The following is a 25,782-nucleotide window of genomic DNA, read 5'->3' as shown; positions in this document are numbered from 1 at the left end:
TTTTAATATAATAAAAAAAAACATTGTATTTCTTACACTGACAACATAATCCTGTGGCACCGATATACGATTACGATTTTTAAGTACATTGCTATTATGATTCGAAATTAAAATATAAATTCAGTATAACAGTAATTATCAGAGATAGTTTTAATGACATTATTTATTAGTAATTTAAGCCACAATGATATAATAAATAAACAATAAATAATAAATAAATATTTACTAACAATCACGCCACGTTAACTAGTCCCATGATAAGTTCGTAAAGAACTTGTGTTACAGGTACCAGATAACGGAAATAAATGTAAGATTTTTATTATACACATACATATATTTAATATACATCCATAACCCTGGAAAAGACATTTATATTAAAATTTATCATACAAATATCTTCCCTTGGCGGGATTCGAACCCGCGACCCCCTTGTGTATAATAATAATAATAATAATAAATAGTATAGATAATATAGGCGGCTAGATAGGTACCAACAACACAACAATTTATGAATAATGCTAATTAAATAAAAATAAATTTTTTATTAGGTACTGTTATTGACGTGAAGCTAAACACCAATCTTAAAGCACGATGCCACATTTGTGTAATCGTTATAATGTTACAGCTTTAATTCATAGTGTATTTTGACCCCAAATGACGTCATACACAACTACTTGCGTTTGGCCGAATAACGTAACTTATAAAAATATGCTTTTAATATAGATTTTCAATTCTGACAGTTAAACCAAAAACAATAAAAGTAAGCGATTATATTGGAAATCAATAAAAAATAAGATCACAATTAGTATCTTTTTGACATTGGTTCTTTTTTGTTGACGAGATTAGACATAAAACCTATCGCATGGCCAGTAATAAAAAAAAGAAAACGAAAAAAAAGAAGACTATCGGCGACCGCACCGCGCGCATTGTACAACTCGCCGCGTGTTTTTCATCTCAATATATGTTTTTTTGGGTTTTGTTATTCTACTTTTAAGAACTCCTACGGACATTCATCGTTGTTGTGCGAGTGTTATACCCGTTTTGTGAACACAAATAATTTTAAGGAGTGCGGTCAAGCTGTCCGGCAGATCGCCACCATTACCCGTCGTCCACCAGTCACGTTCCTTGGATTCTACTGCCTACAAGAAGCCAGCGACGGAATGGCTGGTACGTCTACTAATCGGCCTGCCTCTCTTTTGGTCCACCTCTTGGCGATACTCCCCCCACAGGAACCATCAAAAAATACAGAACCAGCGCACCGCCGCGGCGTGGTGAAAATTCCAAAAAATATAGTTTTTTTTTCTCACTATATATATTATTGATGGATCGAGTATTTACTTAATCATTAGAATATCACAATAATAAAATTTTATAAATGAATTTTAATATATATGTAAATTATTTATATTAAATTTGAACTACAATGCAAAATTATTAATAAATACACAACACAATTATAGGAAGCACAAATTAATCTAACACCTAATAAAATGTAATAACTTTTAATAGTCGTAACGCCATCAAAGTTCTGACTACAGATGTGTAGCTTTTTTCTTAAATCACGAAGTTTATCGCAGATTAGATGTAACTGACTTTATATTTATTGCCATGATTAAAAAAGTAGCTCGTTGGATGTGTAGTTAAGATCGCGAACCGAAAAAGATTAAAAAAATATATATATACATCTACATCAAATATTGCTAATTGTGAATCGCTAATTCTGTTGTGAATCTGAAGATTGTTCTATATGAAGTATGGTAATATACAATGCTGCGATCTCAGATAAGAGATATTTACTGAGATTGAGTATTAAATTAACAATGCATTTGCTACCTCTATTATTTATGGTAAATACGTAATTTTAATTTGTGTTATGATTTGGTATTTAAGAGTAGGTACGTGATCTCAAATCATCGATTTTGTTCATTTTAAGTCTGCTTTTTAATTTTAATCTCAAATGACGCAATATGTTTGAAGAGAAAATATTTGAATGAAACTGAATAGTTTGATTATTGATACACGCATGAAAGTGCGTCTTGCCTACCTAGTATATAATTAATATTTGCAACTTTGATCAATATTGCTCTATGAATTTAGCAGTTTTTTTTTAATATACATACATAATTGAGAGTATAATACTATAAGAAACTATTTACTGTGCATAATTTTTGAACGATATCACTTATTGTAAAATCTATTGTAAATAGTGAAGTATTGTATTTTATTTATATTGTATTTTTATTTAATATTCTATTTGTAAATATTATTAATTAACACTTAACTGTTAGTGAAATTTTATTTATAAACACAGTTTTATTTATCACAATAAAAACCGAGGCCTTTTCTCTTCTTTTCTTTCTCTGAGTATTCTATATACATATCGACGAGTGAAAGGCTATTTGACTTAAGCGACATTATTGCAAACTTACAGGAGAGCCATTTAAAGTTTAAAATTTGGCAAAAATATTATAACAAAAAAATCTTCAGCTATTTGAATGGAGTAAACTTAATTGAAATTCAATTAAAAACATCGAACTGTTGATGCTGATACCAAATAAAACGCACCTATAATTACAATGATAAATGTCCCTTAAACCCAATAGCCTTTCACCTCTCGATACATAGAATATCTTATCTTATATATTTAAACGAGCAATTCTTGAATATATATTTTATATAATGTGAATCTCGGAAACAGCTCCAACGATTTTCATAAAATTTAGATCATTTAGTTTAGGGGGCGATAAATCGACCTAGCTACGATTTATTTTCAGTAAATGTTGTTTTATTCGTGTTTACAATAATCAACTTTATCGATAATTTTGATTTTTTCTTTAAATAACCATTCATATTTAAAAAATATTATTCATATTTCATCATTTTATCAATATGTAATTCGTATTTAAATATAAATTCGAAAAAACACAATTTATAAAAAAAAAAAAAAAACAAGCAAAGCCGGTTTTTATCTAGTACAATATAATATGCTTATTTTAACACAACACATTGGTCAATTAATAATTAAATAATATTTTGAGGATAGCTTCAGTATTATTAGGATTCAGTGACAGGGATTATTACTATGCAATTAATGCAATACATAACATGTAAATTATTATTATTATATTTAAACATACAAATAACATAATAAGAAATAACAGAGATTCGTTTAGTAAATGTTTGTAGATAATTTTTATTGCACTATTTACTTTTGTACTGTACACACATGCTCAGCTGAAGCATGTATAGTGAGCTTTAAATAATAAATCTACCTTATCAGGAATGCATTATTTAGTAACTACTTAATCATAAATTACAATTTACATATTTTTTTAAGGATGTCTGTTCCTTGTAAATTTAAATGCTAAAACATTCCGTACGGAATATTGAAGAAAGTTCAACCGCGTAGAACGTAGTTGTTAAACGATCATTACGTAGTTAAATTAATACGGCGGTCGGGGAACCGGGGTAAATTACCCCAAATCGGGTAAAATTAAATTTTGTGGGGTAAAAATGAAACTTTTGTGAGTAAAAAGTATATATTGAAGTGAAACTTCTTTAGAATCGTAAAGTTTTTAGTTATTGTTTTCTTTTCAAAATTATCATAGGGGCTGGCTATATATAATATGAAAGATACTAAAAAGAAGCGATTTCGTTTTTTTTTGTTCTTCATGTTGGAAACCCAACAAATTGGTATAAAACCTTTTTTATTGTTGTGGTTGCGGTTTTTGACATTACATTTGAATTTGAATTTTGGAATGTCTTAGTTGGGGTAATATCAACTTACACAAAAATATTTTGGAGAAATAATTAAAAAAGTTCCCCGACTGCTGAATTAATAGATTTTAATCATGTAAGTTGATTATTCACAAACATATTTTTTTTTGTGGTGTACATACATATATGGACAAAAGAGCGCGTTCAATGTTTATCAACAAATCCACATACCATGTAGCACAATTTCGATATTTAACACATTGACTGCCGTGTAGGTCACCGGTGCCCTACGCGGCGCACTGAAGTAACTATGTCGATTTCTCTCTTTGTTCTTCTTACTAAGGCGCCGGAATATCTAGTAGACTCTGGGAAAGACTAATCCGAAGATACTGACAGTGAATTTATTTCTAAGAGACCTAATAGACTAAAATATATATTTTGCTTAGATGAGCGGACGCGCTCACAGCCCACCTGTTGTTAAGTGGTTACCAGAGCCCACAGACATCTACAACGCAAATGCGCCACCCACCTTGAAATATAAGTTCCAAGGTCTCAGTATAGTTACAACGGCTGCCCCACCCTTTAAACCGAAACGCATTACTGCTTCACGGCAGAAATAGGCGGGGTGGTGGTATCTACCCGTGCGGACCACACGAGGTCCTACCACCAGTACATACATATAAATACCATAAAATATACATTATCGAACAAAAGAAGGCAATCCAGGCACGCTTAGTAACACAAATCGACGTAATTACATCAGTGCGCCGCGTAGGGCACCGGTGACGTACATGGCACTGAATGTATTAAGCTCTCGTTCACGTGACGTCAGCTACGGTTTCTTTTTAAATATATTCTGTAAATTGATGTTGGTCTTGGATTGGTGGAACATCTGCGTGACCCTCCTGCCGACCTCCTGCGCGGCGAGCAGGTTGGCGGGGCGCGGGGGGTCGCGCGCGGGCTCGGCGGGCGCGCCGGCCGCCGTCTGCACCAGGCTCTCCACGGCCGCCCGGTGCTGCGACAGCGCGGGCGACTGAACCTCCTCCTCCAATTTTCTGGAACATTCAAATATATATTTTTTAATACGCTTTTATTAGCTTCAGACGTATGTATGTATGTATGTTTGTAACGGAATCTTTGAACATGATTTTGACCTCCTTCAAAACGTCGGATTAACTCAAAATTTGGTATACTTATTATGGACCGATGATAATTCAATATTAAAAAAATAATGTTTGGGTGAGTGGTACCTTAATGCGGGCAGTATGGCCGGGTGGCGCCCGCAGTGGTGCACCGCCAGCTGCAGGCCCGGCGTCAGGGCTGCCACGCGCTCGGCGCATGCGGGGCCGCGCTCGCACAGGGCGCACAGTAGCGACACCGCTGGAAGTTTTGAAAAAAGAAAAAACTGTCTAAAAAGGATTTTAGTATCACTACATAGTATAAAACAAAGTCGCTTTCTCTGTCCCTATGTATGCTTAAATCTTTAAAACTACGCAACGGATTTTGATGCGGTTTTTTAATAAATAGAGTGATTGAAGAGGAAGGTTTATATGTATAATACTATAAAATCCACTAAATAGTGGAGAAATCAATAATAAATTACAGTTTCCGAAGCGAAGCGAGGGCGGGTCGCTAGTAATATATATATTATGCCGGAGACGCCACGGGGACACCACGTGTGACTCACACATTTCTCTTCCCCTCAAAGGGAAGATATACACCATTATTTTATAACTAGTACAAAAATTTTAAGGACATATTAGGGAAGACATTAGTATCATATATGTGAGGGAAAAATCTCATAATACCTTTAAATAGCAAAGTTATTATCATTTGTTTATTGTAAAAAATCTCACTGAAATCATGGACATATTACTTTACAATCCATTCATTAGTTCATTGAACTTCATTGATGGTATTCCATCCTACTCATTCGCATTCGTACTGTCGCACTTGTGACGTAGATGGCCTTAGACAATAAAATGAAACAAAAGAACATGTGATGTAGTTAGCTACTTTATTTAATTTTCTAAATTCTAGCCTCTCCTTCATATTCATCCGGGCTTAGGACCGGCAAACTTACCTTTTTACAATTAATTAAATACGTATGTGATTAGAAAACAATAAACAAATATTACAATACAATAAGGTATTCTGTACTAAAAGAAAAGAGAAATTTTGGCATATTTATGAAGTTAGAATCAGGTGCTATTTACAATAATTATTTACAAAGGTATTATTTACTAAACTTACAAGTATTTCAATTGTCCTTCGAAATGTCCGCCACTATTGTTAATACACAGACGGGCTCGTTTCATTAAATTGTTTTTAAAGAGAAAAATACGCTTCTCTGTCTTTTCACTTCGTGAATAGCGTCCAATATGCGCTGTTTTAATCATTCGAGCCTAATTGGCTCGCTTCTGTGCACACGTCTCTTAATTTCACTCCACAAAAAGAAGTCCATGGGCGTTAATTCTTGAGATTTCCTGTAGTGATATGGATGTAATCCAGCCTTATTAATAATCTTCCAGGCACAGGACTGGCTGCTGTTAAACCGTCGATCAGCGACATTTGTACTCCGCCGGGGATCCTCTTCAAAATACGCTAGTACATCGTCGTACAGATTTTGTGACAACGCCGGTCTTCCTCGTTCTTGACGTACGTAGGTGACCGTGCGTAGAATGAACCGTGATCTAGTAAACGCTGGTAAGCATTTACCACGGTCCGCACATTTAGCTGTCGAGCGTTTGGGTGTCTTCCCTGTACATACGTACAGCTGCACTCGCGTTTTCTCCACTCAAAAAGTACGCACGAAGCATAGCTTCATACTCCCGTGATGTGAACTGATAAGCCATCGCGTCAGGGAAAACTTAAACAAACAACTGTTGCAACGAAAAAAAGCATGTGCACACTTCCGATAACAATTTAGCACTGTTTTTTGTCGTTGTTGCGTCAGGGCACGGCGCGGGCGCAGAGGGACAAGGGGTGGTTGGTGGGCTTCGACTTGAGTTTCCCGGAATTTATCAATGGAGCAGCGCCCCGTAGGTACCCAAACCCCGCCGCACGTACCTACTATCAGTCATTGATTGATTTTTTTTATAATTATTTAGCATTTACCAGTTATTAAGTATTTTTGTGGACAGTTTTGAGACTTAGTGTTTTTTATTTTTTAACTACACAAATATGATTAGTTAAAGATACTTAGAGCCCAGTTAAATTTTTTGTACTAATTAAAAAATAGGGGTGTATAAGACCTTCATAAGACCTGCCGTCTTGTATGGATCAGCTTGTTGGACCACTAAAATAGTGGATGAAAGGCGATGAGATGCGAATGTTGCGATGGATGTATGGAGATGTGTACAGGAATTCAAATACTGAATACAAATTTTTGGGGGATCGTGTGAAAGTAATGTAACATTGGGCTTGATGATTGGCGTATTCAATGACATAGCTACGCGTACGGGCGGCCTATTCTCCTTATCTAGATGTCAAGGGATCTGAACGCCAATAACCGTGACTATCACACCGGTGGTGCTGGAGCGTGTTGCAAACATCGATTTCGACTAATAGAACAGCCCTCTTACCAAATTATCAATCTCAATTTGGTGTGCTATATTGAAATTTCAAACAATTTTATTTTTGCTATCCCCAATTTTTATTTATTTTTTTATTTATAACTTCTTATACTAGAAAGTATAAAGGCGGACTTAATGCCATAGGCATTCTCTAACAGTCTACCTTAGGGGAGTGCAGAGATGAAGCTTGGTAGGTGGTAATTACTAGCAAAACAAAAATTAGGAAGGTTTATTCGAGCATGACAGTACCTTTCTCTGAGACGGCGTGGCTATCGGCAGTGGGCAACACCAATAGAGTTAGTGCCTCGGCCGCTCGCAGCCCTTCCTTCGTGGAGAGCACGTGTGTACCGCACAGCAGGTCGTCGGCCGCGGCCCAGCACTGCGCTTCGCACGCCAGCCCTCGGATCAAACAGGTGCGAGTCATACTGCCCCATGAGGTGAGTGCCACTTCGCGGACCGACCTGTAATATTGAAGTGAAACTTCTAATGCGACTTCCAACAAGGTTGCTTTTTTTTCTTTTTTTGCCTAAGCTGAGAGCCTTCAGAGGCTATTTCAGCGTAACCTTAACTAGTAGGTGAGCTCACGGGGCTCCAACCTGACGACGTTGCTAACACGAACCCTAGCAAGAGCCGTGACGCAGAATTCGCAGAATCTACCACCGGATCAGAAACGCGACCCACTGAGAAGATCCGACGAGAAACTCAGTGGGCTGTGTCTGAGGGTTAATTTACTCGTCGAGCCCTTCGTCGCAAGCGACGGGTTCGATGTCGCATCTCTTGTACACAGCATTCCCTATTACAAAGCAATCTGATTTAAAGATGAAAAAATGAAGAAAACTACAGTACTACACATCGAAAAAGAAGTTTCAATTCATTCACGTGCACCAAAATTTTAAATTTCTTTACACACGGAATGATAATTTACATATAGAGGACAAGTTTCTAGGCGATATCATTTAATAACATACTTTAGGCATAGTGATAATAAGATCCATTTTACTTTGTTATTAGTTGAGTTGACGACGCCTTTACAATGGATATTTGGATACCTACATATTGGAATCCTATCAATTACCGGTTGGATCTACGAATATAAGAATTGGATGTTTTTTTTTTCCATGAATAGTGAAAACTCGAATGAAGGAAGCGCGAATAGTGTTTTTTTACTGTATTACATTTCCACGTCACCGCGACATCTGCAGCGACGTAGTGTAGTCGAGGCCGAAAACTCATTCGAGAGTTTTATGATTCAAAACTGATACGCGTGAACCTAACTCGCTTGACGTTAATTAGCTTGATTTATTTATTGATTAATTAAACAATAAATTAACTATATAAAAATTGCTGGCTCCTAAAATTAGTTATTATTGAGAAAATTTAGGAAAAAAAAATCGTTAAATCTAGAATCGGAATTTATATTTTATAGTAATAAAAACTAAAATGCACCACGATTAAGTTATTATAGCTTCCGAATAGAATTGTTACTAATTTCAAAAAATATGGAAGTGTGGTCAGTTTAAAAAAATATCACAATTAACAACACATTCGACATAATCAGTAGAATTTTGAAAAAAAATACAGATCAAACTCACACATCATCGTCATGCAAGAGAGCTACGACAGCCGGCAGGACTTGTCGTTCTATACATTTCTCGTTTATTTCTGTTGTGTTCAACAACTCTGTGATAATATTGGAGATGTAGACGCGGACTGAACTGCCGCTTGCGCTCTCACAACTGCTGGCCGCAACTAATCGAAAAACATTAGCGGACTATTTAATGCAAATAAAATAATTCAATATAGCATCTGCATATACCTAGTCAGGTCATAAATTCTGTCACATGTTTAATGTAAAATAATTGAAACAAGTTTATTCATTATGTAACCATTCATATACCAAAATGAACTTAACAAAACATAGATTCTTATGACACTAAAGTTTATTCAAAATGACCTCCGTGATTTTGAATACAGGCCTTCAATCTGCGCGGCCAGTCGTCTGTCGCAGCACGAACGAGGTCCATGTCAATATCGGCGGCTGCCTTAATCAAGGATGTCTTGAGTGACTCCAAATTGGGATGAAGCTTTGAGCACGCCTTTTCCTCCAAGTGTTGCCATATCTTGTAATCTAACGGATTCAAATCTGGACTGGAGGAGGGCCAGTCTTCGTGCCGAATGAAGTCGATTTCACGCGCCGCCAGCCAGTCTTGTGTGCTCTTCGCTCTATGAGCTGGCGCCGAATCTTGTTGGAATACCCAGTGCCTGTTATTGAACATGGTATGAGAAACAGGTTCCACAAGGTTCGTCAGGACTGTATTTTGATACACAACTGCATTCGTTTTTACACCTTTCTCACAAAAATGTACCTCTGTTAAGCCCCAATAAGAAACTCCCAACCATACCATGAGCGAGGATGGAAAATGACCTCGTTGGACACGCGGAATACGGTTGCTCGCTTCTTCACTACTGTGTGCGTACACCTTATCATTTTGTTTGTTGTAGCTCTCTTCTACGGTAAAAATTTTTTCATCCGAAAAAAGAATTTCCCGATATTTTTTTCCCGCGTACCGCTTCAACAAAACGCGGCATCTCTTCAGTCTCAGGTCCATTAGACGAGCATTCAAACGATGTCCTGTTTTTCTTCGATATGCCCGAAGCCCTAAGTCTTCATTTAACACCCTTTTCACCGTGGTTCTGCTTAACCCCATCTGAAGGGCCAACAGTTTCTGCTTACGTTTGGGACTTCTTTGAATTCGCGCCTTCACAGCTTTTATCACTGCTGGAGTCCTAACAGACCGAGGGCGACCACTTCTTGACCTGTCATCTACACTAGAGTCTTCATTGTATCGTTTGATGGTACGATAAACGAATCTTTTGGTTATATTCAAATTTTTCAGTATGTTAAAAATTTGAATTGGCGCGTAACCGCAACGATGCAACGCAATAACTGCAACACGGTCTTCTTTAAGCGTCCACTCCATATTTAAAAATGAGTAAAATTCTAAAAGTTATACATTCTTATTTTCATGAACAATGCGAAATTCGAATTCAATTAACTTTTTTGTGGCCAGCATTCTAAAAGAAAAGTTTTTACTGTGTGACAATACTTATGACCTGACTAGTTATATACAAAAATGGCGCATTTGTTTAGTATCTTACACCATTTAGATTTAAGTTGCCGGCAATTCAAGGAAAACCTAATATATTAACTGATACATTTAGTTTCTCGAAAAATTAATAAGAACAAACTTATCGAAGACGAAAGCAAGTAGATTTAAAAAACCAAATTATTTATGGTTGTTATGTGCGCGAAAATTATATGAATGCTTAAGTATCATGATTTATTAAATAACTCACACTCTCTGAGGTGTTGTAAATAAAAATCAAGTGTGTCTGGCCGATGTTCGCAAACCCACTTCATTGGAATGGATAATACTTTAGGCGGGAAACTGCGAAGACTACAGTACATTACCCATCTGTAAAATGAATGAAATCGTTTTTTTCAATTCCGTATTTTTGATCTATTGTAAACGACTTTTATTTATTTTTTATTGCCCTTGTAGGCAGACGAGCATACGGCCCACCTGATAGTGAGTGGTTGCCGTCGCCCATGGACTCTCCACAAGCCTCGTTTGAAGAAGGACATGTCATAGCGCTCGGGAAACACCGTGGAAGGGAGCTCATTCCATAGCCGGATGGTACGTGCCAAAAAAGTCCTCTGGATACGCACTGTGGATGACCGCAGTGGCTCCAGGTAAGTTCAGTAGGCATAGCTTTCAGATCCTTGCGATTATTTTATACTTTAAGCACTGACATACGCCAGAGCACATTGTGTAACTGCTAAATTGAATTATGAATACATACTTCTGTAAAAATTCTCCGTGTTGTGAATAATTCCCAATCGCTGGCAACACTGTGACTGAATAAATACCGACCACCACAGAGCTTTCGACATTTACAGTGTGAAGTTTCTCCATTTTCTGCTCGAGATCCATTATAATATCGACGAATATCGGGTTCAGGATGTGGGTAGTAAAGCTCACACCAAAATTCTCCACATAACTCGAAAATAATGAAATGAATTTTTCATACATCGTTTGATGACTTAAAACTTTTGAAGTTGTCGCTAAGTCTAGGACTTGTTTTACGCTATAAGGATGGAAAAATTAAAATATTAAATCAAAATATTTATTCGTACGAAAAATTTATAAAAAGTACAACGAAGAAGATTTCTAAAATCGCAACAAACTTCGAAATTGGTTAATTTACAAAATATATTAAAATATCTAAGATAACAAGTCAAATAAAATAAGAATTCTTCTAGCAAAAACATTTCAAGAAAAAATATTTTAATATTTGAAGGTAGTTATTTTTTTATTGATTAGATGGGCGGACGAGCTCACAGTGCACCTGGTGTTAAGTGGTTACGGGAGCCCATAGACATCTATGACGTAAATGCGCCACCCACCTTAAGACATCAGCTCTAAAGTCTCAATATAGTTACGACGGCTGCCCCGCCCTGCAAACCGAAATGCATTACTGCTTCACGGCAGGGTGGTGGTACCTATCCGCGCGGACTCACAAGAGGTCCTACCACCAGTAAAAAATCATGTAATGTATCATGTAATATCTTCCGAAACCATCGCGATTACAACTAAAATATTGGACACTCACAAATCAATAAACCAGTTCAGTTCCGGCCATCTAACGTCCGGTTTCTCTTTGACCAGACGGTTCGCAGCAGCCAGCAGCGTCTTAGCGTCAACATCGCTTACGAAGCATTGTAAATCCACGAAATGCTCCTGTTCCTCTAAAGGTACCTCTTGTAAAATTATATTCTCCATATCACAGTCAGACGAGGTGGCATCTTTGATTATTTGTACGTTTATAACGTATGCCAGTTTCGCTAATACTAAAGATTTCATAAGATCTAAATACAGAGCAGCGTTTTTCCATTCATTATCCGAGCTCTCTTTCGCAGCGTTTCTCATAATACGTGTACACAGATCGGTACAGAATTTTCCTGAAAACGGTTTGGGTGGGTAAACAATCTTCTTTTTTTTTCATAAAAAACTGGGACGAGATAAACGAATGACATTTATTTATTTAGCACAATATAAATATTACATATTTCATAAACCATCACAAACGGGAGGACAGTTGAGGTCACTATTCTTTGTTTTCACTTATCATCTTTCGTGCAAATAATAGACGAGACAGATAATATAATGTTTGTTAGGGCAAAGCGTGCCAAGGAGGCCAGAAAAGTAAATATCAATTTTATTATTTGAAAAAAAAAAAAATGGATACGTTAGAAGACGAAATAAAATCTGTTTTGTTCGAAAACGTCTTGATTAACTGAGATAGATGTATATGCATATCGATGGGTGAAAGGCTGTTTAGTTTATGTGACATTTCGTTTAGTACGGGATATTTATCTTTGTAATTAATTAAAGGTCGGTTTTATTTAGTACTAGCGGCCCGCCCCGGCTTCGCTTGGGAAGTAGCGAACGCGATGTAAAGAATTTTACGTAATTTTTTTACACATTGGGTTAACATTATTGGAGTTTCAGTAAGGATCCCTATTTTTTTTTAAATATCATAAATATAGCCTATGTCACCCGGGGAGAGCGTAGCTTACCAACAGCGAAAGATTTTTTTTAAATCGGTTCAGTAGTTTCGGAGCCCATGCAATACAAACAAACAAACAAATTTTTCCTCTTTATAATCTAAATATTAGTATAGATTAGTATCAACAATTCTATGTTTTACTTCAATAAGTTTACCACATTTAAATAGCTCTGAAGAAGTTTATTTGTTATGATAGTTTTTTCACATTTTAAACTTTAAATGGCTCTCCTGTAGAGTTGCAAAAATTTCGCTTAAACCAAATTTTCACAGGTCTTGACACGTCTATAAACAGTTTTATAGCGACCTTTTTTTATATTTTTTAGTGCTTAGATGGGTGAACAACCTCGCGGCCCACCTGATGCTAAATGGTTACCGGAGCCCATAGACGTCCACAACATAAATACCGCCACCTACTTTGAGACATGAGTTCCAAGGTCTCAGTATAGTTACAACGGCTGCCCCCGACCCTTCAAACCGAAACGCATTACTGCTTCACGGCAGAAATAAACAGGGCGGTGGCACCTACCCGTGCGGACTCACAATCAAATCAAAAGAAAATCATTTTTTTATTTATTTAACATATATGAAAGTACATACTTGTTGAACGTCAAAAAGAACTACCGCCAATTCACAAAAACTAGCCTCCGTCCTGAGAAGAACTGGCAAGAAACTCACAGGGCATGTTTTTTTTTTTTTTTTTTAATATTCATTTACCTCCTATATAGGTCCTACCACCAGTAAAAACATACTCGGACATACCTGCCATCAGAGCGCTTCTCGCCAGTATCGGCCCGAAAATGCTGACCGTATCTTTGACGTGCTTCTCGATCGGATCCTTCAGGAAACCGAACATTATATTCTCGAGCTGCGCGTACTTATGTTCCGCAACCGGACATATTAGGCACGCGGATTTTAGGGCCAAACTCCTGATTTCGATCTCGTTCGATTCGCACATCAGCACCACTAGACTGAGCAGTAGGGACGTGCACAGCTCGATCGGAACGTACGGAGCTATGGCGACGCAGATCTGGCTGGCGAGGATCCGTCGCTCGGCCGATCTCGATGCCAGTAATTCAGCTACGGAGGACAACACTTCCCCGCTGCCTCCCCATTTCACTATGTAACACGCCGCTGAAACAACAATAGTACATTGTGCACAAAAAAAAACAATTTAACTGTTTTTTTATTTATTTTTAAATAAACTACTACTAACTGAATAAGAACTGTCTGATGAACTCATCTTTGTTTAATACTTCACTATTAAATTTTATTGCCTTTTGTTTATTTCATTTTTACACTAAACACAATATTGCGAATTACCCGAGCACAACAATGGCGAAGAATTTTAGGTGCGTGAGAGCAGACGTAGACACTAACGCGCATGCGCACTTGTCAGTACCCAGGAAGAAAAAGTTAAAACTTTCTTCCCTGTACAGCAGGACGAAAACCGAAGTTTCGGCGTAGGTAGAAGAAAAAAATTACTAGAATGACTTTTTGGCGGGAACGGGAACGCAAGGAGTGAAGTTGTGTGATTTGTTTTATTTTGTCTATTTAGTGTTTCTTCAGGGTTAAATGTGTAATAACGGTGGTTTATTAACTGTTTAATATCAGTGAAAGTGCACAAATGCGGGAAAATGAAACAAAGCTGCTGGACGTAACATCACGGGATCCTCCAAAAAGTCCACTGAAAAAAATCTCAATAAATGACCACCATTTTACTGAGATCTCATCTCATTTCATTTTATTTCATCCCAGTTGATTAATGTCTCAAATTAATCATCTTTATTTGATTTCACTCCATATCTTCATTTTTCATAAAAATAAGAATATAAATTAAAATACGACATGACTTAAAAGTCTTAGTTACCATGTCATAAAATCCCTTTAAAAAAATCGCTCTTAAACTTCGCCACACTACACGATACAGCCAAAATAAAACATCGTATTATTAATGTTAGATGTTAAGTACCTTCACATATGGATCTCGTGTCGGACGGCTCCGGCTTCTTCACGAGTGTAAGTAATGAGTGTAAGGTGCGAGCGCGTCTTGGATCTCCGGTCGGGAGCAGAGCCACGCTCGCTGCTAGTAATGCCGCAGCTTCGAAACGTCGTGCCACGAGAGTATGAGGGATTATCTATATAAATAATTCACGTTATCTTTTGCCGTGAAGCAGTAATGCGTTTCGGTTTGAAAGGGGAAGGCGTTCTAACTATACTTGAGACCTTAGAACTTATATCTCAAGATGGGTGGGGCATTACGTTGTAGATGTCTATGGGCTCCAGTAACCACTTAACACCAGGTGAACTGTGAGCTCGTCCAACCATCTAAGCAATAAAAAAAATACCGTAAAGAATTCCACCTACTTCTCCCAGGGTGAGTGACGGCATTCACTACCTCATATCTATGAACCCCAGTATACACATTTAGTGCAATTCAAATCAAAAACAAACCACAGTTGCATATACTGTCTCGCGGTATATCACTGATCATCCTCATTAGCATATGATCGGTTTGCACCCGTGGTATACGATTCAGAAAAATATTTAAAAAAAAGGATGCAAAGAGACTCGTTCCTGAAGCCGGAATTAGTCGCATTACTCCTTAAAAGTGCGAGTGTCTATCTAAATATCAATCTATTGTAAATGATCACAGTAATGATACCTACTTTAGCTATTCAGATTGACATAACATTGAAAATTTTAATTATGAAGTAATTTTTTATAGTATATTCTTCATTATTGAATAACGTGCATAAGGTTTGGTTTATTTTGATAAGTACCATATTTCTTAAGTACAGTCCGACCCAAATCCTATATTCACGGCTAAAGATTTCTTTATTCCTTTATTATTTCTTCTATTCTTTATTTCTTTATTAAGTTGGTATCCAACCCAATATGAGTCGTCTATTATCAAAGGTGGCAATCTGTGCATTTGGACAAAAAAAATGTTAATGATATGTCAATACAGATTGATTTGAATATATTCGTCTCCTTCAAAGAATACGGTTCAAAACCTGCATTAAATAAAGGTTAATACTTAGCCTTTTATTTATCTAAGATGTCGTTCAGAAGAGTTTTGTGACTGCCAATGGAATACAAAGTCAATAATTCGTTTTTCTGATTTACCAATAATTGTTCAAAAGTCACATTGCCGGCTTTGATAATAGTCGACTCATATATCCTTTGTAAACGCACTTTTCCATATTCACGTTTCCTGTATTCGCGGCATATTTATAGAACATATACCCGCCAATAAAGAGCTTTTACTGTATATATGTTGTCAATACTGTACGAGCGAGGACAATACAATGTAAGATGTGTACGTCAATATATGAATAGAAATTTCTAGATCTTACTTACCCTAGGCATAGTGTCGGCAGCCAGCGTTAGAAACCCAGGCAGTGTTATTGGTTTATCATTGTTTATTAGTTCTACTAAAAGATCGTTCGAGAATGATTCGTTCAGGTTCAGCGTCTCACAGCACCAGTTTAGAATTGATACTTTTAGACTATTTGGTAGACCACTGCAATTATTATATAAAAAAAATTACTGATGTTCCTTGATTAATACCAATGTATGTAATCGAGTAACCGCAAACTTTTTGATTTGTCATCATTCAGTCAACAATGGATCGTCACACCCAAGTCGAATATGTACATACGGTATTCATTTATGCATTCCTAACCATTCACGTGACGATGTCTATAGGCTCTAGTAATTGCAGGTCGCATTAACCGACATTATTTTATTATTTTGGATATCTCAGTGTCTCGTCAAATCTGAGAGATAAACTCCTGATATTTTTAAAGTAAATCATTGAATGAAGTGTCAATAAAATCGGTGCATTAGTATTTTCATTATACATATTCGACGCTTGAAAGGCAAACGAGAATAAGGGACAATGCGTGAACTTTATAGTAGACAAATTTAAAGTTGAAATACCTGAAAAAAAATCTATTTTAACGAATCTAGCTGTAGGATTAAAATGATTTTAATAGACCTAGAAATATATTTTTTTTGCGCTTATGGTTATTGCCTATCATTTATGTACAAAGCAGTTACTGTCGCTTAGTCGCGTTTGCCTTTCAAGCGTCAATATGCAAGCAAACGCAACTAGAAAACCTAAAAATAAAGTGAATTGAAGACATTTAAATTGCCTATACTGAAACTAAATTTAAATACTTTACAGGCTAGTAATAAACATATTTTAGATAAAATTATTGTGTCACCTTCATATCACCATTCGTGTCACGTTCGTTAGATTTACTTAAAACTTTGTAACAAATGATTTCAAATACCTACTATGAAAAAAATGACTGCAGGAATCGGAATGTGCGTATATATTTATAAATATAAATAATTTTCCCGTTTAATTACACAGAAATCTTTCGTGACCGTGAAAACTGTAAATAATTCAAAACGTCGGAAATAATTGATGACAATTTAAAAACACGAGTACTAAACTGTAAAAGTAGTTTTAATTATGTATGTCTTAGGACTTTTATATGTCTTAACGGTAGGCAGCAGGTTGGTTTTGACCATGGTATTGCTAACGTCCATGGGCGACGATAGCCACTCACCAGGTGGGCCGTATGTTCGATTGCCTACAGGGGCAATTAAAAAAAAAACTCCCAAGAACTGAAAAGGGAAAACATATAATTACCTGTCGATCCACATTTCCTTACTACTAGTTTCGATGCTGTTGTATTCATATTGAACACGTGTCCACTCGCCTCCATCATTTATGCTAAGGGCTTCGTCTAAAGTGGTGACACTACCGCGCCGCAACGGTGAATCTCTGTTACAATTTTCACCCAACACAGTATGTTCAAAGGAACTTAGCGTAGAGCCTTCTTTTCTGGTGCTGAAAAAAATATTAAAAAAATATACACAGAAATTTATTTTAAAATATTACTGATTCGGTCTACTTCAAAAAGGTCTTGTTGTTAAAACTCACATAGTACTATTCTTTTCACTCTCAATCATTTCGAACTGTTCTGGTGTTGCACTATGTGTAGAATTTCCACTCCCGTAATGATTCTCTGAAGCCGTACAAGTTATTGGTGTAGTATCAATAGCCTGTTCGGCTTCAATCATTTTTTCATCTTTTGTGTTTAAATCAAGGGCTTTGCTCTCGATGGCGGGACTTGCAAGAGAATTCAAACTGACAATAGCAGTATCATACAATTTTTGAAAATTTTGCTTCTCCATCTCTAAGGCCATAGCCTTTTGTTTCAGCATTTCTATCTCTTCAGCTTGAATGAGAAGCTATGAAAAAAGTTATATTAATATAATATAATAAGAGAGGACGACCCACTTGGTTTTATCTACCAAATAACTTAAGCATCACACCACTTAGGCAAAATAAAATGACAAATGTCAAATAATATTTTAACTCACCTCAGCTGCCCAATCATTATCATGATCAATCGAGTCCTGGCAACTGACACAAATACTCCTTTCATCAAGTTCAGTCTGGCATCCAGCATCTATTTGTTGCCAATTTGTTTCAGTTGATGAGTCTACTTTAGGTACACTCAATACTGACTCTCCTCGGAATAGGGAGACTATTCCTGCGGGTCGAGGCATATTCAAACCTACATCATCCCAATCTTCGAATTCCTGGCAAGAATTCAGTACATGTAATACTATTATAGATTCAAATCTATTAGTTTAAATGATCTCTCTAACAAAGTTGTGTAAGTGATTTTACTGAAGTGTAGGCTTTTTGGGAAATAATATTTAATGATATCAATTATGATTTTCAGGGTCCCTCTCCAGAAAGATAATATAGGTGATACTCTACTATTGTTCAGTCAAACTTCGACTGTTTTGAATTCATTATAGCAACTCATAATAGCATTATAGAAATTTTGTTACTTTTATAATAATATTGTATATTTTCAGCTTACCTGATCAGGATTCTCATCAGAAAATGTAATTGAAGTTAATTTATAATCTTGCATAAGTAGATATTCATTAATCAAGAAATTGAGTGCTCTCTTCTCATGTGGCTTTAAGGATCTCTGGTCACATATTTTTTGGGAACTTTTATCTAATGTTGATGAACCATCTAAAAATTAGTGTAGAAACTTATTCATAGCTATATTTTTTTTTTTTATTTTAGTAATCTATAGCTTTTACGGACATTGCATTATAACTAGTGACCGTGCATCCAATTGACTCGAAACTTGGTATCCATGTAGAAAATACATGTACTTAATGGATAGACTAATATTTATATGAGCATTGGACTCCCTACACCAGTTGCGGGGGCGTTAATGATGAGAATCTTTGTGAGGGTGAGAAATAATAATGTTAATTTTAAATGCCCAGTGAAGCAAACCGGTACAGCTAGTATACTATAATAACGAAAGATAATATAAGATAAAGCTAGTAGTATTGTGATGTCAGACTATATATTATATATATATAAAATAATAGGTATCAATTTAAAAGATCATAGTTTAAGAAACAAAAATCTGGTAGTACCTTTTTTTATTGCTTAGTGAACTATCTCACAGCCCACCATTTTTTTAAATTTTTTTATTGCTTAGGTGGGTGGACGAGCTCACAGCCCACCTGGTGTTGAGTGGTTACTGGAGCCCATATACATCTACAATGTAAATGCGCCACCCACCTTGAGATACAAGTTTTAAGGTCTAAGGTATAGTTACAACAGCTGCCCTACCCTTCAGGTTTGATTTTTTTATTACACTATTTTATTCCTTCACTATGGAAGTCAATCGTGAACACTTGTTGAGTATGTATTTCATTAGAAAAATTGGTACCCGCCTGGGATTCAAACACTGGTGCATCGCTCAACACAGACAGTCTTATTCCTTAGGCTGTGACGACTTCAAATCTATCTGTGCAGACCTACTCAATATGGTCTAAAGTTTTACATTACACTTAGTATTGTAAAATTCTTACTTTGACATTCAACTTTACAATGAAAGTTTTCTTAGGGAAACTAAAAAGCCAAAGTGAGATTGAAGTGAATTATAGTGAAAAATTATTATATTTATAAATCACAAAACTACTAGACATAATATCAATTTAGGTATATATGAGTCGTCTATTATCAAAGGTGGCAATCTGTACATTTGGACAAAAAAATGTTATTGATATGTCAATACAGATTGATTTGAATATAATCGTCTCCTTCAAAGAATACGGTTCAAAACCTGCATTAAATAAAGGTTAATTGTTAACCTGTAATTTAATTTTAATTTAATTTATCTAAGATGTCGTTCCGAAGAGTTTTGTGACTGCCAATGGAATACAAAGTCAATAATTCGTTTTTCTGATTTACCAATAATTATCCAAAAGTCAGATTGCCGGCTTTGATAATAGTCGACTCATATGTTCAATTTGCTTTTTAATCTCAATTTTTTGTAGTTTATTTTAGATCACTTTTCATGTTTCAAGTTCATAACCAACCTGCAAACTGTGTAAGATTAGCCCTTAGGGAATTAATAGTTTCCCTTGCCTTACGCAGCTCAAATTCTAGAACAGCCACGTCACCCCCACTACCACCACGGTCACCTCCACCATCTTCTGAATATCTTGCTGTGTCCAAAGAGTCTAAAGTTGCTTGACTTGGAGTGCGGTCTATAAAAACAAAATAAAAAACATCAGTATTTTAATTATATTTCGAAAATTTTAGGTACCAGTTTTTTTTTTTATAACTTCGATTCTTACATTGCTCTAAATAGCACTAGATTTTACTGAATTATGTTAAATTTAAGGTTTTCAAGACGTAGGAGAAACATGAATTGGAATATATCTATTTATATCCCGATTTGCATAAATTGCCTAAATTGCCTAAATTTTGGACTTAAGTACTTAAATCATTACAAAAACTGTACGAGTATAGTTTTATTGAAATGGCATTTCAACTCACGTATAGAATTTAATTCAGATGCTCTAGAGACATGCTGTTCAAAATTTCCAGGATTCGAGAAGAATTCTCTAAGTTGAGGAAGTTCCTTGCCGCTCTCTACAAGCTCAGTGTGGAGTTCTAAGGCAGTCAGGAAGAAGTTGTCTTTTAGCAGTTTTGTAGCTATATCCTCATAAGACAAATGAGGTGTATCGAAAGATGACTCCTCTGTTTCCTTGTACGGATTCATGGTTCAAATTTGAAAAGAAATCATTACAAATAAATAAAGATTTTTGCTTAAATTTTAATCGTAACTTAGAAAGTAAAGTGATAAAATAAACACAGCAAACTGTTATTATGTATTTTTGACAGTGTGACATTAGCCAGTATCGACACTTGACAGTGACAGTCATCGGGAGCTTTGAGGTGAGGGCTTACAGTAGATGCGACGGTGAAATAAGGTTAGCCTGGTTTGTTAGTGTTGATTGAAACATTGATAACTGTTAACAGAATATTCATTCCTAGCTTAGAATGAGTGCTTAAGAGGCATAATGTACTAATTCAAATATTATGATGAGTAAAGGTAAAAATAATTTTTAGAGGAGCCAAGTTAAAAATGAAAAGAAAATGGAATAAATAACAAAAAAAACTTGACACCGACAATAATGGCTCGCAATAACTATTGTGAAAAAAAGAAGAATAAGCATGGCTAATTTACATTTTCCGTTATCCAATTGATTCTGAAAATATTGAGGTAAACCAGAGCATATTGAATTTGTTCGGCCGTCTGTTGAATTTGAGCTAAATTACGTGAATAATGAAATTACTTACATGCTCAATAGAAAATTAGGACTCAAAATAGTTGTGATTTATTTATTCAATAGATTGAATACTATTAATTAGAAACTACTAGTTAGATTTGCAGATTAATTTCGATTAATTTAAAGAATAGATTATTTGATCAATCGATCCCAGATCGCATCTCTAATTTGCCTGATGTCAACTGATGTGACAGTTTAAACATTTTGACAGTTTAAAAAAGTTATATTTCGCTAATGTAAAACATTACCGTACATATTATGTATAAATCCAAGAGATAGATAAATAGATAATTAATAATGTAGGTTTGCAATGCTATTTATGATTCCAATTCAAAATCATTACAATATAGAAAATTTACTAGGTATCGTAATATATTGATGACACTACAAGCAATCTCGACAAGCAAACATTTTCTTGAGAAAACACTACTACTGTCACTATAAGTTTACAAATCTTAATACGGATATAACCATGGGTGAGGCTTATTTTAATCTCAAACAGAAGCTCGAGGAACTAGGCTATAACAACACTTTGCCCTTGGAAGCAGTGCCATTAGTAGAATGTATATTAGCTGATCTTCTGCAAACTACGCGTAGCCTGCAGAACTACATGGATTTATCTAAAGAAGCATTGCAACAGCGCGATTCACTCGTTTTACAAGCCGAACCATACAAATGCGATAATGCGAGGCTCATCCAGGAAAACAATAAATTACATAGAGAAATAATGGTATTAAAAGAAGAGAATTTGAAATATTCTAAAGAGATCAAAAGAAAAACAAAAGCATTGTCTGAAGAGCTTATCAAAAAGGATAATACAATCAGTAGACTTCAGCATGAGGTGCGTGATTTGAGTTTAAGAGGATTGTGTGCTGAAACACAAAGCAGTCGTAATAAAAATAAGAAAAAAGATTTTGAAACAAATTTTAGTAAGATATGTGTTTGCAATAACACTAGAACAACTAATCCAGAAAAAGATATCAATAATTTAGCAGAAAAAATATTGCTATTAGAAGTAAAAAATGAGGAGCTCTGTGATGAAATAGTGTTGCTTAAAAATCAAGTTGAGCATAGAGATAATGAAATTATTAGGCTAAATATTCTTTTAGAGGGTGGTAGACCACTGGCAGCAATAAGTAAGGATTGTTGTAAACCTAGTACTGACAGCCAGATACAAAGTTTAATCAAAGAGTTAAGGGAAATAGAAACTGAAAATGAAACATTGAAAAAAGATGTTCAAACTGGTTTAGAAAAACAACATGAAGCTATGCTCCGAGCTCTGACCTTAGCAGAGAAATACAAAGTTCTTCAAGAAGAGCTCAAGAAGGTGGATTTGTTAGCTCTTAAAGTTGAAGAGGATGCCAACAAAAAAATTTCAATTCTAACCAATAAAAATAATATCTTACAAACAAAAGTTGATTCATTACATGTAAGAAATTTAGAACTAGAAAAACAAATTTCATCCTATCAGATAAGAGAAAATTCAGCTACTGCACGAAAGCTAGAAGACTTTTTAGAAAGTAATAATAAAGAAAATGAAAAATTAAAACTTGAGAATATTAATTTATTACAACAAAATAAAAAGCTACAGGAAAAATTATCCACTTTAAATAAATCATCCCATAGTGATCACATAGAATGTACAAAGTGTCCATCTAAATATGAATTACAATCCCTTCTTGAGGAAGAAAGAAAAAAGTATGAAAAATACATTATAAACATTCAGGAGAAGATGACAAATACTATTGATGATTTGAATAAACACTTAAATATATGTAAAGATAAGCAAAGTGCAAATAACACAAGATCCCATGAAACTGAATTTATTCGAGATTTACACACCAGACTTTGTGAAAGTGAACAAAAAATACTAATGCTAAAAAAAGAAAATGATGAATATAAACATGACCTTATCTACCAGCAGAAAAGCAATAAAGAAAACTATAAAGATGTAATTAATCAATTGAATAATGAAAATGCTGATTTGTCCAAAGAAAATATGGCTCTTAATCAACAACTAAGTGTGTATAAAAATATGAATTCAGTTCGACATTCTAATAGCGGTGATAATTCAAAAAAAGAAATTGAAAAATATAAAGATAAAATAAAAGAAATGGTACATGAGATAGAAATTTTAAGAAAGGATAAAAAAGAATACAATTTCAGGTACCGAGAAGCTATGGATTTAGTAGACAAATATAAACGAGACTTGGTTCTTAAGCAAAAGGAAATTGAACATTTAGAGGAAGAAAACTCTTCATATAAAAAAACTAATCGAACTGGTAGAGCTTCAGCTGACCATTTGAAAGAAGAATGCAATTTCTTAAGAGAACAGATTAAAAATTTACAAAGTGATGTGATCAAAGAAAAGACCTTATCAAGTCAAATAAAAAATATTCAAATAGAAACTGAAAGAAGTACTAATGATATACAAAATGAGCTATTAAGTACTCAAAAAAAATTAAGCCTAAGTAGAAATACAATAGAAACATTAGAAAATAAATGTAAGGAATTACAGTCAGAAATTATTTCTTTAAGAAATGATAAGAGTAATTTAATAGATTCTATTAAAAAAGTTGACCAAGAGCGTGATAAATTAATAATGGAACTGGACCATAAGACTGAACGTTTGGATGTGTTTGAAGAGAAGTTGAAATCTGCAACTTATGAAACCAGTAAACTTGAAAATGAAATATCTGAACTTAAAAGGAAACTTAATATCAACAAAGTATCAGAACACAAAGTATTTGATTATGAAAACCAAATCCAGTTCTTGAATGGTGAAATCTTAAGATTGACACAGCAAATAGATAATGCATTAATGGAAAATAAACGTCTCCAGAATAGCTTAGCCGATACAAATGGTACATTGAAAATTACTAAAATTGAACATGAAAAATCCAGGAAAGAAGTAGACACTTTGAAACAACAACTCCAACACTATGTAGCTGAGATAAGAAGAATAGAAGAGTTATTATCCCAAAAAGAAGCAGAAAGGTCTGATATGTTAGAACAATTTGCAAGCTTATCTGTTGAAGCAAATATATTAGAAAATACCAATCACTCTTTAGAAAGTGAATCTGCATCAAAGACGATGCAGTTGCAGAATTATGTTAGTAAAATTCAGAGCTTAGAATCAAAGTTATTGGATAAGGAGAATATCATAGATAGTCAGTCAGCACAAATAGCAGCAATGGCTTGCAAAGTTAATACACTAGAAAACGAAATTAAACTCATAACAGAAGAAAAATCTATATTAGAACAAAATGTGTTACACTTAAAGCAGATGTGTAATAATTTACAGAAAAAAAATGCGAATTTAACAGAAGTTGAAGCAAGCGATTCAGAGTTGAGATTGTATGAAAACAGAATTAAAAGTCTATCTAAGTCAAAAGCCAGTTTGGAAGTGGAGAGAGATCGGCTGAACGAAAATTTAGCTACAACAGAAAGATTGCTTTCAAATGCAAGAAAAGAAATTGTAGAATTGAAATTAGCACTACAAGATGCCACATCAGAAACAAAGTCTCTACAAGACAGTGTAAACAGAATGAGTAGAAGAGAATCAGAGAATCATGAGGTATATATAGATACTGATTCTTCAATTAAAAAAAAATTATTTGTATCTCTTATTAATCAATTAAACCTATATCATTACAGAACACCCTCACAAAGGATGAATTTGAGCTGCCTTTAATGTTGGAAGAGATCCAAGAAGTTAGCCATGAAGAAGATGACTACAGTGCACTATACAGAGAAGAACATAGGGGATATTCAAAGTATAGCCACAGCAGTACTTTGTAGTGTATCTACTAGTGATCAATGAAATTATAACAGGGTGTTTCAAATTATTGTTATGTTGTAAATATATAGATTATATGAAAACCTACAATAAATTAATAAAATGTGTACAGTAAAATATGTACAGTGAAGAAACATATTTGAATAGAATAATACAATTTTTGGAGAATTGACAACAACCCTGTCCCTTTTTCCCAAAACAATACCTAAAGCATTGCTCGTAGATATTTTATGTAGAACGCAAGATATTTGATAGATGCGTGTATCTCGCTAACGACTCTTAAGATAAGCTTAGTTTAAATACAAGTTTCGAACCAACAAATTCCAATATTTTCGGACTGTCGATCTACCGTGCAAT

The 25,782-nt window shown here is 35.0% G+C and overlaps 2 protein-coding genes across 2 annotated transcripts; one reads left to right on the top strand and one right to left on the bottom strand.

The window, feature by feature from the left end:
• Positions 1 to 21,212, bottom strand: LOC101739512 (RAB11-binding protein RELCH). The gene is made up of 16 exons (XM_038013831.2): positions 20,830 to 21,212; positions 20,367 to 20,537; positions 18,836 to 18,996; positions 18,324 to 18,545; positions 17,881 to 18,191; positions 17,587 to 17,787; positions 16,284 to 16,446; positions 14,893 to 15,058; positions 13,683 to 14,054; positions 11,967 to 12,315; positions 11,157 to 11,441; positions 10,650 to 10,768; positions 8,885 to 9,041; positions 7,542 to 7,753; positions 4,968 to 5,097; positions 1 to 4,772 (listed from the first exon to the last, which is right to left on the bottom strand). The coding sequence occupies exons 1-16, from the start codon at positions 21,053 to 21,055 to the stop codon at positions 4,550 to 4,552; spliced, it is 3,468 nt and encodes a 1,155-aa protein (XP_037869759.1). The 5' UTR covers positions 21,056 to 21,212; the 3' UTR covers positions 1 to 4,549.
• A 604-nt stretch (positions 21,213 to 21,816) lies between these two features.
• LOC101739654 (centrosomal protein of 135 kDa) lies at positions 21,817 to 25,582 on the top strand. The gene is made up of 2 exons (XM_038013832.2): positions 21,817 to 25,203; positions 25,284 to 25,582. The coding sequence occupies exons 1-2, from the start codon at positions 22,099 to 22,101 to the stop codon at positions 25,425 to 25,427; spliced, it is 3,249 nt and encodes a 1,082-aa protein (XP_037869760.1). The 5' UTR covers positions 21,817 to 22,098; the 3' UTR covers positions 25,428 to 25,582.
• Positions 25,583 to 25,782: the final 200 nt, after the last annotated feature.

The sequence above is a fragment of the Bombyx mori genome, chromosome 11 (assembly GCF_030269925.1).
Source record: "Bombyx mori chromosome 11, ASM3026992v2".
Classification (NCBI taxonomy): domain Eukaryota; kingdom Metazoa; phylum Arthropoda; class Insecta; order Lepidoptera; family Bombycidae; genus Bombyx; species Bombyx mori.
This window is presented reverse-complemented; position numbering and strand designations above follow the sequence as displayed.